At 52.7% G+C, this 14935-nt stretch overlaps 1 protein-coding gene and 1 long non-coding RNA gene across 2 annotated transcripts in view; one reads left to right on the forward strand and one right to left on the reverse strand.

Annotated features, from left to right (window-relative positions):
• The first annotated feature begins 949 nt into the window (after positions 1–949).
• On the forward strand, positions 950–4661 carry LOC140897458 (uncharacterized). The gene is made up of 3 exons (XR_012154738.1): positions 950–1171; positions 2918–3013; positions 3781–4661. It is a non-coding gene; the product is annotated as an uncharacterized lncRNA (long non-coding RNA).
• Positions 4662–5358: 697 nt separating this feature from the next.
• Positions 5359–14935, reverse strand: part of ACSF2 (acyl-CoA synthetase family member 2) — a 54495-nt gene continuing 44918 nt past the window's right edge. Inside the window, exons 11-16 of the mRNA XM_073311378.1 lie at positions 8519–8626; positions 8219–8370; positions 7441–7582; positions 6055–6165; positions 5703–5771; positions 5359–5605 (exon numbers count right to left, since the gene is read on the reverse strand). Of these exons, the coding sequence (XP_073167479.1) occupies positions 5555–5605; positions 5703–5771; positions 6055–6165; positions 7441–7582; positions 8219–8370; positions 8519–8626 (633 nt within the window). The 3' untranslated portion in view covers positions 5359–5554. The remainder of the gene's footprint in view (positions 5606–5702; positions 5772–6054; positions 6166–7440; positions 7583–8218; positions 8371–8518; positions 8627–14935) is intronic.

A 14935-nucleotide genomic window follows, 5' to 3' on the forward strand; every position in this document is an offset into this window, starting at 1 on the left:
GTTCGCACTCACACCACCAGCAGGATCCGTGCCCTGCACTGCCCCGGCTCCTTGGGGGCTCCGGGAAGCACTTCTGGAGATACGTAGGGCTGGCGTGCGTGGCGCGGCGCTGGAGGTGGCTCTTGTCAGTGTAGACAGCTGCGGCCTTTGTTCGCTGGGGCACTCACCTGGGCAGCTGGCCAGGGCAGAGGGAGCCTGGGACTTTGCAGGTGGCCGGTGAGTTCCCGACCCATCTTCCCCAGGGCGGGCTCTGGCTGAAGGGCTGTGGGAGGCAGGGACAGAGACGGGTTTGTCAGAGCAGCCGCTAGCGAGAGTTGTTGACCGCACTCCGAGAGGCCACCAAAACATTTGTTGTGAGAACCCCCGCCTCAGCTCCTGTTGTGCCGTGCCTATCCCAACCCTTCCTTTGGCAAGGGCCGGCCTCCCTACAGTCAGTTAACGGGGCATCACCTCTTCCTCCATCTCCTTTCCCTTGCCCCCATTTCCACCATCACCCACTGGTAACGCTTCCATCAGGCAGTGGAGTGTCAGACTGGTGCTGATCCAGGGCGTGCTGCTGATCCCTTTAGCTCACCTCCCACCCCTCACCATCCAGCGGGGTAGCCCTAGGGTGACCAGACGTCCCGATACTGGGGCTTTGTCTTACAGATGCAACTATACCCCTCCCCATGAAAAAAAAAGGGGTCCCAAATTTTCACACTTGCTATCTGGTCACCCGAGGTACCCCCAGCCCCTGACCCCTGCTCCACTAGTCACTGAGTATCTCTGTCTCTGCCCTCAGTTGCACCCACCCTGACTCAAGGGAGCCTGGCGTCAGGAAGTTTCCCAGTCCCCAAGGCAGCAGTGTCATATCCTTCCCTCAGCGTCAGCTCAAGTAGCTGTGCGGTTGGTTTTCGAGCTTGTTCTATTAACAGCTCTGGCGAAATTAATTATTTCTGCAGGGGAGTGGGGGGGGGGACCCTTGAAAAAGAGAAGTTGCAGCAGGATCAGATCTGGACGCCATTCATCCTGTCTGTGATGTGACACGTCCCTCTTTGACTCAGCCTCAAACTGCTGAGATCAGCTTGGAATTTCCTCCTGTGGGGTTAGCTCTATAAAAAGAAGAGCTGGAGTGGGCAAGAGAGACGAGATGGCAGTGCTTCACCTAGAGATGGTTGTTCCTTCCCGCCAGGTGAGTGTGTGCTGAGAACTGGGCTCTGACCCCCGATGGGAGAGGGAGACAGTGCAAGAGAGGACAGGGCCCAGTGCACGCTCCCGGCATTTGGTAGTCTCTGTGTGCTCAAACAGAGGGGAAGCTGCTGCTGCGGGGGAAGGGGATCTGGAGACTGATGACGGCACACAGAGCCTTCAGGTCTAGGCCCAGTGGCGGATTAATGATTTTGCCACCCCTAGGCCCTGAAATAATTCCGCACTCCCCCCCCGGCAGCTCCCCACCCCAGCTCGCTTCTGCTCTGCCTCCTCCCCTGAGCGCGCTGCCGGATCCTGCTCCTCCCCGCTCCCTGCCAGCACTTGTGTGCAAAACAGCTTTGCGTGGCTGGGAGGGAGGGAGGAAGAGGGGGGAACGCAGCATGCTCAGGGGAGCAGCAATGCCTGCCCTCCCACAGCATCTTCCCAATGGGCCTCTCTCTGCCCACCTGCAGGTCGTAGTCCCTGGCCCTTGACTATGGGGCGGGGATTTGGGGAAGGGGACCAATGCAGGCAGGGAGGGGGTGGAGTTGGGGCGGGGACTTTGGGGAATGGGTGGAGTTGGGGTGCGGGGTGGGGGCGCAAGCACCCACCGGTGCTGGGGGAAGTTGGCGCCTCTGGCTGATCTTACAAATTTGCTGCCCTAGGCCTAGGCATTAATACGCTGCTGTCTAGGCCCCGGGTTCAGATCCAGCTCAGAGGTATTAGTGACAAAACACTACGCCCTTGTGGTGGCTGGGGGGTGGGAGGCCTATATGGAAGGAGCGAGTGGTCTCTGTCCGGTTCCCAGGGGACAGGCGTCCACTTCAAAGGAAACAGCTTCACAACTGGCAATGACGGCTGCTGTTGAGTCCCTGATGGTGTGAGGATCCGGGTCCTGAACCCGGGCCGCTGCTGCATCCGCCCCACTGCCCAATAGCTCTGCTAGTGACTGGAGAACCGGGAGCCCTAAGGCCTTATGCTCCCCTAAAGATCCCTCCCACCTCCAGAAGCTGAGTGGAGGATTGGGCTGGGTGCGCTATTTAAGCCAGAAAGAGACAGAGCAAGTTGTCTGTGCAACTATGAGAATTCTTGGCTGGCTGCTACGTCGGACCCTGCCTATGGTGCCTGACTCCTGAGCTCCGCCTTCCCAACTTGTCCCTGGTTCCCTGCCATGCTCCTGGTTCCTACTTTCCCGACCTGCTCCTGGTTCTTGCCTTCCTGCCCTGTCCCCTGAGTAGCCAAGCCCGCCTCTGACCTTAGCCTTGCCTCCCACCTCGGGCTCCTGTTCTGACTGCCCCAGTCCTGGTCAGGGGCCAGGGACTACGACCTGCAGGTGGGCAGAGAGCGGCCCATTGGGAAGATGCTGTGGGAGGGCAGGCATTGCTGCCGCCCTCTCTGTAGCTGGCCCGTAGGTAAAGAGACCGTCCACGTCTGGGTCTTTCAGGCTGGCACTAAAGCCACATAAACCCTAAGGCTCCCTTGCTGGAGCGTGTGAGCACAGATCACATGGCACCATCTCCGGGGACAAGGCCAGCGCGCCAGTGAGGGGGGGTTGCTAGATTTTGGCTTCAGATGTAACTCGTGCAAACTGGCGCCACGTTAACGAGGCTCCTGGCAACGCCGCTCTGCTGCATCGATATGAAGGCCCATTTGAGATGCCCCAGGCTACGGGGAGAGACATGGGGCGACAGCGGGTTTTACGGGTTGATGGCTTGCTGATTGTAATCCATTATTGACGTATTTATTGCAGGGTAACACAATGGGTCCCGGTGTTCCTTCTTACCAATGCCGTGGCGATCTTTTCTATCCTTCTGTTCCATCCATCAGCAAGGGTGCTGCTGCCCTAGTGAGTATACAGCGCACTCCCATCAAACACGAGAACTGTGCAAATGCACTGCTATGAAACAAGCACTAGGGAGCACTCCTCTCATGAGCTACCGCCTTCCCCAACACTGCGAGAAGGGAGTTAAAATGTATTTCCTTTGATTGTTTGCACTGTTGGTGTCATCGTGTTGGGCCCGGGATATTCAAGAGACAAGGTGGGTGAGGGAATATCTTTTCCTGGCCTAACTTCGCAACAGTTTGTCTCTTTCACCAAAAGAAATCGGTCCAGTGAAAGATATTAGCTCATCTCCCTTCTCTCTGTTTCCTTTGATGGCAGGACTGTAGATCTGACCTATCTTTACTAGCATGTTATTGATTTTGAGTCATTACAATCCTGGGTTATACTCAGCCCCCTTTGTGTAACACACACCAGGGCAATGAGTTCTGTGCGCCTGCCTCAGGAACGGTCTTACTTAGGAACTAGGGATAAAGGAGAAGTGCATCTCCACATCCAACGTGACTGTCACAGGTTCAGGGGGGAGACTATTCTCGTCTCCTTGCCCCACAGGTGACACGTTACAGGGCAAAGTGAAGGGAGTGCATACTGCACGTCAGCGCAGCCTGCTGGCCAAGGAATGCAGCAACAAGAGCAGGCTGGAAAAGGACACATGTTCCACCTCCAGTTAAGGCACTATCCACCCCATATATGTATCACACACATAGACCCAGAGCACTGCCAGCCCAAAGCGTCTGGGTTTGAAAGAAACTGCTGCATTTGTTTTCTTTCAGATGAAAAGCATGACCTCGGATATTTCATTCTGAGGATCTGCTTCCATGGGTAGAGCCCACCCTACAGCTGTGAGACTCAAGATCTCTGGGAAACAAACAAAGGATTCACTGACCCATCTCCCTTCTCCTGCTCTCGCTGCTCCTCCCTGTGTGTGTGTTTCTGACATTGGACTGGGGTGAAAGAAGAGGTTAGAATATCCTTGCCCCCTAGCAGAATGCTTGGGCATTGGGTAGGCCAGTTCCAACAGGCATTAGCTTTGCCCCATCAATCCCTGCAGTCAGAGCATGAGACTGCACCTTACAACCAGCAGCGACTCCGGATTTCTACACATTCTGTAAGAAACGGGAACTGCGAGGGACTGGCCCAGAGGCTCCCTCCTGTGACCAAATCCAGCAGTTCCGCTCTCTCTTCCACTGCAGAAATGCCTCAACTTTAACAGCAAAGAGAACTCGGGGTCCTCACTGGAGCATGTTTTTCTCTACTCTACATTTCAGTGCGCTCCAGATCCAGGGTGGGAGGAGTTCAAGGATGGCCCTAGCAGGGCTCTTTAGAAAGTGTTATGAATCCATACGGCTCTGCCACAGCAGACGCCCAGTGAGCAGCAGGGAGAAGGGAAGGTCAGTGGTGCAGGATCGTCGTCATCAGTCGTCTATCTGATCTCCAGCTGGAGTGGGACATTGTGCATGAAGGGGAAGAGGAGCTTCGGACCGCTGCCCCTCTGCTCAGTGTTTCATGGTTGGGAGGCGCCAAATAACTTCCGTAAAACCACCGTCCCGGGCACGCTCTGTCTCGTGCTTCCGACGGGACGGATCCTTTGGCATTTCTGTACCGTGTCTAATGAGCTTCCTTTCCAGGCAGAAATAAACGGTTATGAGATTGATGAGAGTTTCATGTCACTTCAAAACACCCAAGGGAGGGCTGGGAACAGAACCGGTCCTCTGACTCCATCCCTTCCATTCAGCTGCAGGGAACGGGGCCCTAATCCTCACACAAAGCTCAGCTCCTAACCCCCTCTGAGTTCAATGGAAGTTAGGAGCCTAAATACCTGGGAGGCTCTGGGTCCCGTTTGCTGTTCACGAGGACACCCCTTGAGCGCTGAGGAAGGTCAGACAAAGGCAGAGCGTGGCTGGCTCTTCCTAAAGCCCTTTCTCCTGATTCAGATCCTCACTCTTTGGACAGTGGCAGGTCCAGGGCAGCATCATATCACCCAGGAAATCTAGTCTCACCTTCCTTCCGAGTAATGCAGCTACGCTGGAGTTTTCTTTGCCAGGGAATTGAAGCATAGGTGGCCTACAACAGCCTCAGGCTCTTATGGGGCAGAATCTTTTAAATATTTAAACATGAATCATTTGTATTTCTCTAGCCCCACCCACCACAGGATCTCAAAACACTTTGCAGCCCCCTGGAAGGTAGGGAAGTCTCATCATGAGACATACACAGATTAGAGAGACCTGCAGAGGCCGTATCAAAGGATTGGCAGTCAGAAGTAGAACCTGGTCGTCTGGATGCCCCCTCCTTTGGTCTACCCTCCATCCTTCTTCCCCCCACTGTTCTGAGTCTTTATGAAAAGATCTGAGTTGGAAAAAGAAAGGTTTTCTTTGTTTTAATTGACAGCATCACCAGGCTGACTTCAGGTAGCCAGCGGTATAACGGGATGGTGGGGGCAGGGAACCAGCTCCCAGCTGCTGTTCTTGGCTTGGTGTGGATGGAGACACACCAGACTGGCTGAGGCAGGTCCATTCGTGCTTCTCTTTGGATCCTCCACCTTTGTGTTCAGAACAGAAGTTGCTTCTCCATCTGCTCTCTCAACTTGTATTTCTGAATCTGGAGTTAGAGCACAGAGGACAGAGTCAGAGGAGAGACAGCCACGGGGAGCTAGTCCCCGGCGCCCCAGCACCCCAGCCCATGGGCTATCCCTTACCTTCCCTGAGACGGTGAGTGGATATTTCTCCATGAACACTATGTACCGAGGGATCTTGAAGTGAGAGATCTGAAAAGAGAGAGCCGACAGCTACAGCCTGCAAGTAATAACGGACAGGGCATCGTCTGTCACCCCTGGTTACAAAGGGCAGCGTTATGGCAGTCACTGCTCATGTCAGGAATACGTGGGACCGGTTTCAGGCCTGATGCCCAGTGGGTGTAGAGGACTTCGCTGACTTCCAAGGAGCTGTGGCGATTTACTCCAACTGGGGATCGGACCCTTAATACGCTGAGTTCCTGAGAAAAGCAAAGCAAACGTGGGCACGGCATGGGAATGGATGGGGAGTTCCTACCTTCCCTTTGCAGAAGGCTTTAATTTCCTCTGCCGTGCACTCCTGCCCAGCCTTCACTCTGATGCAGGCACAAATCTCTTCTCCCATTCGCTGGTCCTTCACGCCAATCACCTTGTTGGGAGGGAGGGAGGGAGGACATCAGTCCTAGGAAGTGATCTTCTCCCAAGAGTCATCTGGCCCCTTCCCTTCCCTAATGGAAGCTCCTTATCCCTTCCTCGGGTCAGTGCTCTGTCCCCACCCTCGGCCCTCACTTTGTTTTCCTGGCTGAGGCACTGTGCTCCAGTCATTAGAATAGCGGACTGAGAGCAAGGCCTCCTGGGTTCTATTCCCAGGCCTTGGGCAACCTTCTCTGTACCTCCATTTCCCCATGTGTAAAATGGAGTCCCTGCTTCAGAGGGAGAGCTGTGAGGCTTAATTAATTGGAGTGCTTTGAGAGCCGCAGATAAAAGGGGTTACAGAAGGGCAAAGCTTATTAATATTGTAAGCTCGGTTCCCCATCCCCGTACACAATCCCCAGCAAAACCCTATCATGGCTGAGCTTACAGGCCTACTCTGTACCAAGCTAGGAAGGTCAGATCATTCCACATAGGAGCTGGATTTCCCCTAAGCGATTCCCCTCGAGTTTGGCTGCACAATTTCCCTGTCTCCTCTCCCACCGTTCACCATCCCAAGCCAACATCCTGAAATTCCAGACACACAGAGATCGTGCTGACTCCCAAGGCAGTGACCCAAAGCCCCGGAAAGTGAAGCTCTTCCATACTGGGGTTATTGCACTGAGATGCTGGAGCAAACACAGCAGTAATTAAAGAACTGGATTATTTATGGGTTAAACAACAGCCGGTCGTGCAGCCAGCACACCCAGGTGTGGTTTGTCATGGGAACTGGAGGATGTTCCCAGCAGATTTGGAGCAGCTGGCCACAGCTTCTTACTGGATGGACAATGGAACCCTCAGTGCAACTCCTCTCCGCAGTGACTCAGCACAGGGAGAGAGTTCATTCTGATTTCTTGGTTCATAATTTGTGGTTAATGATAATGTGCCCTTCCATAAGGCCTTCCCTTGGTGGATTTCACAGCACTTTCCAGGTGGCTGTGAGTTTAGAAATGAGGAAAGGAAGAGTTATCTCCTGCTTGGCAGACAGGAAATTGGAGCGCAGGGATTTTGCCCAAGCTTCCAATGAGTCTGTGACAAAGAGAGGAACAAAACCCAGGAGTTCTACTCTCACTCTTGGATTTTAAGCCCAAAGTCATCCTTCCTCTGTATATCAGATCGCCAGCTAGGTGAAAAGCTGAGCATGGATGAAAGCAAACAGGCTCCTCCTGACAAATGTCCTGGATGGCAGCATGCCCGTTACCCCCACCCCACCATGCCTATCCATCCTACTCACCTGCACCTCCTCAATCTTGGGGTGGGTGTGTAGAAACTGCTCGAGTTCTGCTGGGTAAATGTTTTCCCCTCCACGGATAATCATGTCCTTGCAACGACCTACAATTTTGCAGTAGCCATACTTGTCCAGGACAGCAATGTCCCTGAAACAACACCTGAGTCAACTTCATAGCCCTTAGTCCAGATCTCCCAGCTGACTGGAGAATGGCTCATCCATCCAATCAGCCCAGAGGAAGACTTCCCACTGGCATATTCAGAGCCTAGAGCTCTTAATCCTGACCACCAGGAGGTTAGATTTTCCACTATCCAGTCCATAGAAGATGCATCACTGTTTCTGCAACCCCAAGAGGAGACTCTCATGCAGGGATCAAAGGATTCCCAATAACTCTAACGTCCAGGAACCTGCATCAGAATTCAATCTAAACTAGAATTGCTTCCATTCCCCTCCCTTTCTCTATGTTCCCCACCCACATATGCATCTGCATCTGGTTATTTCATGGGAACAGCGCAAAGACACATCTAGCGCAGTGTCCTATCTCCGGTAGTGGTTTGTACTAAATGCTATGGACCAAATTCTGCCCAGGTGTAAACTGGTCCGACTCCACTGAAGTTCATGGATTTGGCCATGCTGCCAGTAGAGCTGATTCTGGCCTGTTACTAGAAGTTAATGCTTCCCACTCGGACACATCCATTCCCATCCAATGCCAGACACCTGCGCCCTCCCTCCAGAACAGAAGTGAAAGGGGAAAGAGTGGATTCTAGGTAGTTCCCAAACTCACCCAGTCTTGTACCATCTGTCATCAGCGATCACTTCATTGGTTTTGACGGGGTCTTCCCAGTACCCCAGCATGACGCAGTAGCCTCGAATCTGGAGTTCCCCAGGGCTGTTCAGAGCGGCAATCTCCCCGGTTTCAGGATCCTCAATCTTTGCCTGCAACACAAGAGAGACAGGCTCTTCAAGCACAGTGCAAGTCCCATGCTGGCTGCAGCTCAAGGAATGAGGAACGGCAACAGCAGCTGTGCTCTGCTGTGGACTGTAAAGCTGGGGCAGCAGGGTAGGTGGGGAAGATCAAGTTCACCTCTGTGTGGGGGAAGATGCACCCCACCGTCTCAGTTCTCTGGGAGATGTTGTCCTGTGGGAATCCCATGAAGGTGACAGGGCTATTCTCTGTGGTCCCATAGGCAACCTGCAAACACAAAGGTGTGGGGGATATTCATCAGGGACTCTGCTGGGAAACAGAAACAGCCAAGTTCTACTTTGAAGGTGGAGGAAACTAACTGTCAGTACAGGAGAGGACATTGGGGATGCAGGAGTTCTTCACAAGTCATGGGTCACCAGGCAAATGCTCCCATCTTCAGGTGTACGTCAGGGCAGCTCCAGATGTTACTACCTCCGAAGCCACTACTGAAAAACTCGCCCCAGGAGACAGGAGGATAAAGAACAATGAGACTGGACCCCCTGGCCATGGTCCTGCCTCTGCTCCACCACGGCAAGCCTACCAATGTTCAAAACCTCCCTATCTTCCAAGACCTGCTGGAATGATAGTGATGCTCACAACTCACCTGCCTTTCATGGAGGATCGCAGATGCTGTCTCCCCACCCTCTGGTCTCACATGGTCTTTCCTGCCTCTGCTACTTCTCACAAAGCCCTGTTCTGTTTGCTCCCTGCTATCCCTGTCTGATTCGAGACTCCTGTCCCCAAGCTTCTCTCTCTGGTTGTGTCCCCATGACCATACACTCTCATTGTGCAGGATTCACCTTGGATCTGCCATGCAAAATAGTACACTTTGGACACCACCCCTTGGCACCTGGAAAGAGTGTGCCCTGAAAGAGTCTCAGGCCAGGCCCCTGTTGGTGACAACCACACTCTCAATCTGTCAGCACAAAGGTTTACTTTGATCCTTTTGTGCGCGGGCATCAGCATCTCTGGTCCCCTAATCAAGGCATCAAGAGACAGCCCAGAGCACTCAGTGCAGCTGCATTTGCAAACATAAAGCATCCCAGTGGGGCAGACCGACCTCGCCATGACAAGGGCCCCTGGAATGCTAACCTAGCTGTGGGTTCTGAGACACCCTTGTTGATAGGTTACTCCTTCCATCAAGAAAAACTCCAGCTCTATTGTTCATCTCAACAATCTGTACATTGGCAAGGTCAGAAGCTCCTGTCACCAGGAATAAGCTGTGAAAGGGACGTCTGTGAGGCTTTGAATAACATTTGGCATTTCAGATCTTGTGTCTGCAGCTACGGAGACCCCCTTAAATGATAGCACTGAGATGCAACAATGAGCTCCGTATTGGAGCTTTACTGATTTCCTTTGGTCCTGTCCTCCTCTAATGGTGGGTGGGCTACAGATAGCGATTGATAAGCCTGCTACAGCCTTTGCGAACAGACCCAGCTCTGGCAGTGGAGGATCTTGGCGTTAGATCCAGCGGTCCCAGGTTTGATCGCCGCTGTTGACATCGCCGCTGTTGACTCCCAAGGGCACGGTGTAGCTTCTGCACTGCATGGGTCACCATGCAGCACTTGCTCTACTTCCAGGCCACCACTTGCACAAGGTATTTGAGGTGCCTTGTTTTTGGGGAGGTCCAACTGGAGATGCCTTAAATGGGCCTTTGTTTTGGAAGGTAAGCACTCAGCCCTTTCAGAAACTCAAGAGGCTTTAAGGTGACTCAGGTTGGGCACCCAACCACGAGTTGCTTTTGAACACCGTGTGCAGAGCTCAGTGTAATATCTAGGATGGATTCTCTAGGGGAAGCCTCTTCTTCAAGTGCAATGTGATTCTATGATTCTAACATGGAGGGGATTGTCTCCTGGACATTGCAGTGGCCATCCTGTTGAAAAGTGATATCACTGCAGCCCAGAAACCCAACAGGAGCGACTGTGAACATCCCTTTCCTGCCAGGCCTAACAATGGTTTAACAGCCAGGAGGAAACCTGCAATGCTGAATGGTTAAGAAGGACTTCTCTCCCACCCACTAGATGCGAGAGCTCTCTGGCTGGACCTGCACCGCATTTTACAACTGAGACATAAAACCAAGGTCTTCAACGCTTATTGAAAGCCTCACTGCACTCTGTGGTGAGGGCTGGGGTATTAGTCCAAGAGTCCCGGCCAAATTCTGGGACACTACTTTCTGCCTCCCTAACCCCCCTGCAATTTCAATTGGATACAACAGAGCACCTGGCCACAGTGCCAGGTGTCGTCGGGAGTGGTGTGCTGCCCCATTCCCCTCTACATGTCTGGGAACCCGCTCTGTGTTCAAGCTCAGAGACGTGCGCATTCCAAGTGCTCGGCTTGCCAGGTTCTAGCCCAGGGGTTCTCAAACTAGGGGTCGAGACCCCTCAGGGGGTCAGGAGGTTATTACATGGGGGGGTTGCGAGCTGTCAGCTTCCACCCAAAACCCTGCTTTGCCTCCAGGATTTATAATGATGTTAAATATATTAAAAGGTGTTTTTTAATTTATAAGGGGGGTTGGACTCAGGGGCTTGCTATGTGAAAGGGGTCACCAGTACAAAAGAGAAACACTGCTCTAGCCTACCCCCCATCCCGAGGCTTCAGAGCCTGACTGAATGTATACACTGCTGTTTTTAGCACTGTTGCAGAGCCCCCAAGGCTGGAGTCTGTAGACTCACTGCTGTGGGTTACTGCTCACTGTGTGGATGCTCCCAGTGAGCCACAGAGGTCACTTTGCTAGAAACCCAAGGTGGAAATCTCCTGGGCAGAAAGCTCAAAGCTACCAAAGATAAACCAGCAGTTCTCAACTCAGCCCCTAGGGGCAATCAAGTGTGAGGGTACTAGGAGTCTCTGAGACCCCTCACACTGTCCCTCTGCCTTTAGGCTGCTGCCCTCTAACTCTAACCTCCTGCTCTGGCTGCTGGCCAGGTACAGGGGAGTTTCTGTCCAGCTCTCAGCCTTCCCATCCCACCTGCCCAGCTGCCTGAGGTGCTACCAGGCTGGTGTTCAGGGCCTGCTGCTTCTGTTCTCACCCAGCTTCCAGCTTGCCTCGGAGCCTGGTCCCCTCTGACCTCAGGTAGCTCTTTCCTTGCCTGTACTCTGGGGATTATGGAGCCTTCTGCTGCAGACCAAGTAGGTTCATTGCAATATCCTTTACTTTCTTTCCCAGTTGCTGTATTCCACCCCAGAGGTGGCTGCATGTTGTTGGTGGATGAAATGATGCTTGTATAAAAGACATATGTCAATTTAGGTTTGAAGACATCCTTGGGGATTTATAGATTTTTCAATGCTAGAAGAGACTCCTAGGATAATCTAGTCTGACCTCCTGCATAACCCAGGCCAGAGAACCTCACCCAGTAATGTTTGCATCAAGCCCATAACTTCTGTTTGAGCTGGAGCCTATCTAATCTTGAAAGACTTCAAGCGATAGAGAAGTCACCAGGTCCCTAGGATCCTTTGCCTTGAAGGGAGCTATAGCAAATACAATAATATAGCTGATGGTAAACCCTGCTAGGGATGTATGGGACCCATCAGTCTTCAGCAACCTGATCACCCCCTGGATTAGCTCAGAAATGCTAAGTGTCATTTTAAAATTACATCATCGCAGTTTGTTTGGTGACAAATGCTGCTTTCTCTGTGAATTCTGAGTCTTCGTCTAAACTGGGAATGAAAACTACCTTAGCAGAATGGTGCAGTGTTTTGTTTTAAACACGGTTTACAAACATTTCCAGCTACCACTGTATAAATATTGACCAGTGTGGATCAGGCAACACTGTTTAAAAAATAACAAATTCTGCTCCAGTCTCAGCAGTGAACATTTGAGAGGCAGAGGGTCCAGTGCATAGAACTGGGAGTCAGGATGCCTGGGTTCTTTTCCCGGCTGGGCAACATTGGGCACATCTAGTCACCTTTCTGTGCCTCAGTTTGCCCATTGGTACAATGGGGATAAAAACGCTCACTCCCTTTTGCCCTCAAATGATGCTGATAGGTTGCAAGGGCTTGATTCATCATTGTGTTACTTAAAATGGAATTCCGTTGGGGTCGGACTGGAGTAGAGATCAGGGCCCTAGAGCACCAGAGGGGTCATTGCACCCTATTATTCTATTGGCTGGGGGCAAGCTGAGGGACAAAACCATTGTGCTGGCTCTGCGGCAGTTGTTACACAATAGCGCTGGGGGTGCACAATGATACTGGGACACCAACAAAACTCCAAAGACATGCTTGTTTCAGTTCCCTTAACAACACAGGGAGAAACCAGCATCTTGGCCCCAGAGAGAAGGGAGGAAGTGGTTGGGAAAAGTAAAGTGCTTTTCAGGCGTCAAAAAGGGTGTAACAAACAACATAAAATCAAATAACAAACCAAAGGAAGTACTGAGGGCTCTCACGCTGGCTCCGCCAGTCCAGCCCCCAGTGACCGAGAGGATGGATCTCATTATCCTATGCCGGATGTTTTGTCTAGCCTTGAAGATCTCAACTGAAGTCGATTCCAGACCCTCCCTTGGCATCTAGCTCCAAACAGTCCTTAACTCATCACCCTTCTTGACTCATTCGAATGTTCACTGAGGCGATGGGGCCTAGCTCTGCTGGCCTCAGCACTGGGTATACCTGAGCTCTCCGGAGTTGCCCCTCCATTCCAAATTTTATGGGACTGACCTGGATTTTCCAGGTCGATTTTACTGCCCCACAACGACTTCTGGATATGTTCCAACTTGGATTACAATGTGATGTCATTAGCTTCCAGAGTGACAGTGTCATCTCTCTGCCGCAAAATCGGGCAGCAAACAAGTTTGCCTTGTAGGACAATTCTCCAAAGGTGGCCATATTCCTGCAGATCCCACCCACCCAGATAGTCACAAGACAGTCCCAGTCTGAACCGGCTTAAAGAATCCCCCAAATAGCCAATGCAATGTCCTCGCTGTGTCATAATGGCTTTGCCCCAGAGCAGCCGTTTCAAAACCAGCAACCAAACCAGCCTGGCAGACACAACACAGGCGATTGCTGCTTTCCTGCATTGCTGAAAATCAACCTCCTGTTATTTTACTGTCAGGACAAACTGCTCCTGGTGGTTTGGAGTTCAAGCTGTTTCTCTTCTTTCCAGGCCAAGTTGCATTCTTGAGGCTCGTAAGTATTTCCCCAGCCTGGCTAGAGTTTCAGAAACTCCACTCACTGGCGAGCAATGAGGCATGTGACAGTTACTTGGTATTTTATCAACACCTTGAAAAATGCCTTCACTATACAACTCACCCATTGACCTGACACAGGGAGAGGACAACCCAGGGTGGGGGGAATACAATGCACATTGAGAAAGAGAAAGCACAGAGAGACCGAGGAGGACAGAAAAACCAAGAGAAACCCCTTGGCTTGGCGGGTATCTGAAGGCTCCCAGCTGCTGGCATCCCATGAAGAAGTAAAACTGAGGACAAACTGGGCAAAATCCTGCCCCTGCTGAAGTCCATGGCAGCATTCCCATGGACTTCCATGGGGTTAGGACTTCACCTACTGCAGGCGTCATTTTATTAGTCCACTACCTTGATGATTAGACGCTCTATTAATAATCACTGTTCTGAAAGTACTCGGCCCCTGGGACCTCAGGAACAAAGCAGCCTGTATGGCCTGAAGGCCACCCACCATTCAGGTCGAGCTCTCCTTCCCCGTTCTGCACAGCTCAGCGAAGAGGGCTGAGGGCCGGGGAGGGGAAGAGGAGACTTAGATCCAGGACACCTGGTTAGATCCCTGCTCTCGAGAGCTTTAACCCCACTCCCATTCCTGGAGGCTTGTGGGTTACATTCAGGAATGGAAAGGGGAGGATTTTGGCCATTGAAGGATGGAGGGGGGTTGAGGGTTGTGGCAAGGGGACAATGGGGCACTGAGGGTAGGGGAAGGGGAAAGCAGCACAGCAGAGGACACTCTATTCAGGAGTGGGAGACACCCCCCTCCCGCCAACAATCCTGAGGTCCAGGCTGACTAGCATGCAGGTGCATGGTGGGGTGAAGGATGGAGCGAGAGCTGGGTGGGGGGCTTCAGTGGGCGAGGCAGGGAGCATCAGGGAGCTATGGAGAAGAGAAGCCGGAGAGGCGGCTGGGGATCAGAGAGGAAGGCAGCTGGGCGGGTGAAAGATAACAGCAGGAAGCTGAGCTGGCAGAGTGTGGGTGGATGGGGTGTGGGAAGGAAGCTGCCTTGCCTACAGCTCCCAAAAAGCAGCAGCCTCGTGTTGGCTGGCCACTAACTGCGGGGCAGGGAGCTCTCCGATGGGAAGCAGGCATTTGAGGGTTCCTGACACAGGCCCCGAGCTCTCGGCACTGCAGTGAGGGGTGCTCGGTGCGGGGCCCGAGCCCTAGGCACTGCACTGAGGGGTGCCTGACGCAGGCCCTGAGCCCTAGGCACTGCAGTGAGGGGTGCCCGACACAGGCTTTGGGTTCTAGATGCGGTGGTGGCGGGTGCCCACAGACACCCCAGACAAACACCCTGCTGGATTCTGAAAATGTGAGTGCTGAGGGCCCCTGGAGCTGAAACACAACCATCACTAAGGGCGAGATTCTGCCT

The sequence above is a fragment of the Lepidochelys kempii genome, chromosome 14, assembly GCF_965140265.1.
Source record: "Lepidochelys kempii isolate rLepKem1 chromosome 14, rLepKem1.hap2, whole genome shotgun sequence".
Classification (NCBI taxonomy): Eukaryota; Metazoa; Chordata; order Testudines; family Cheloniidae; genus Lepidochelys; species Lepidochelys kempii.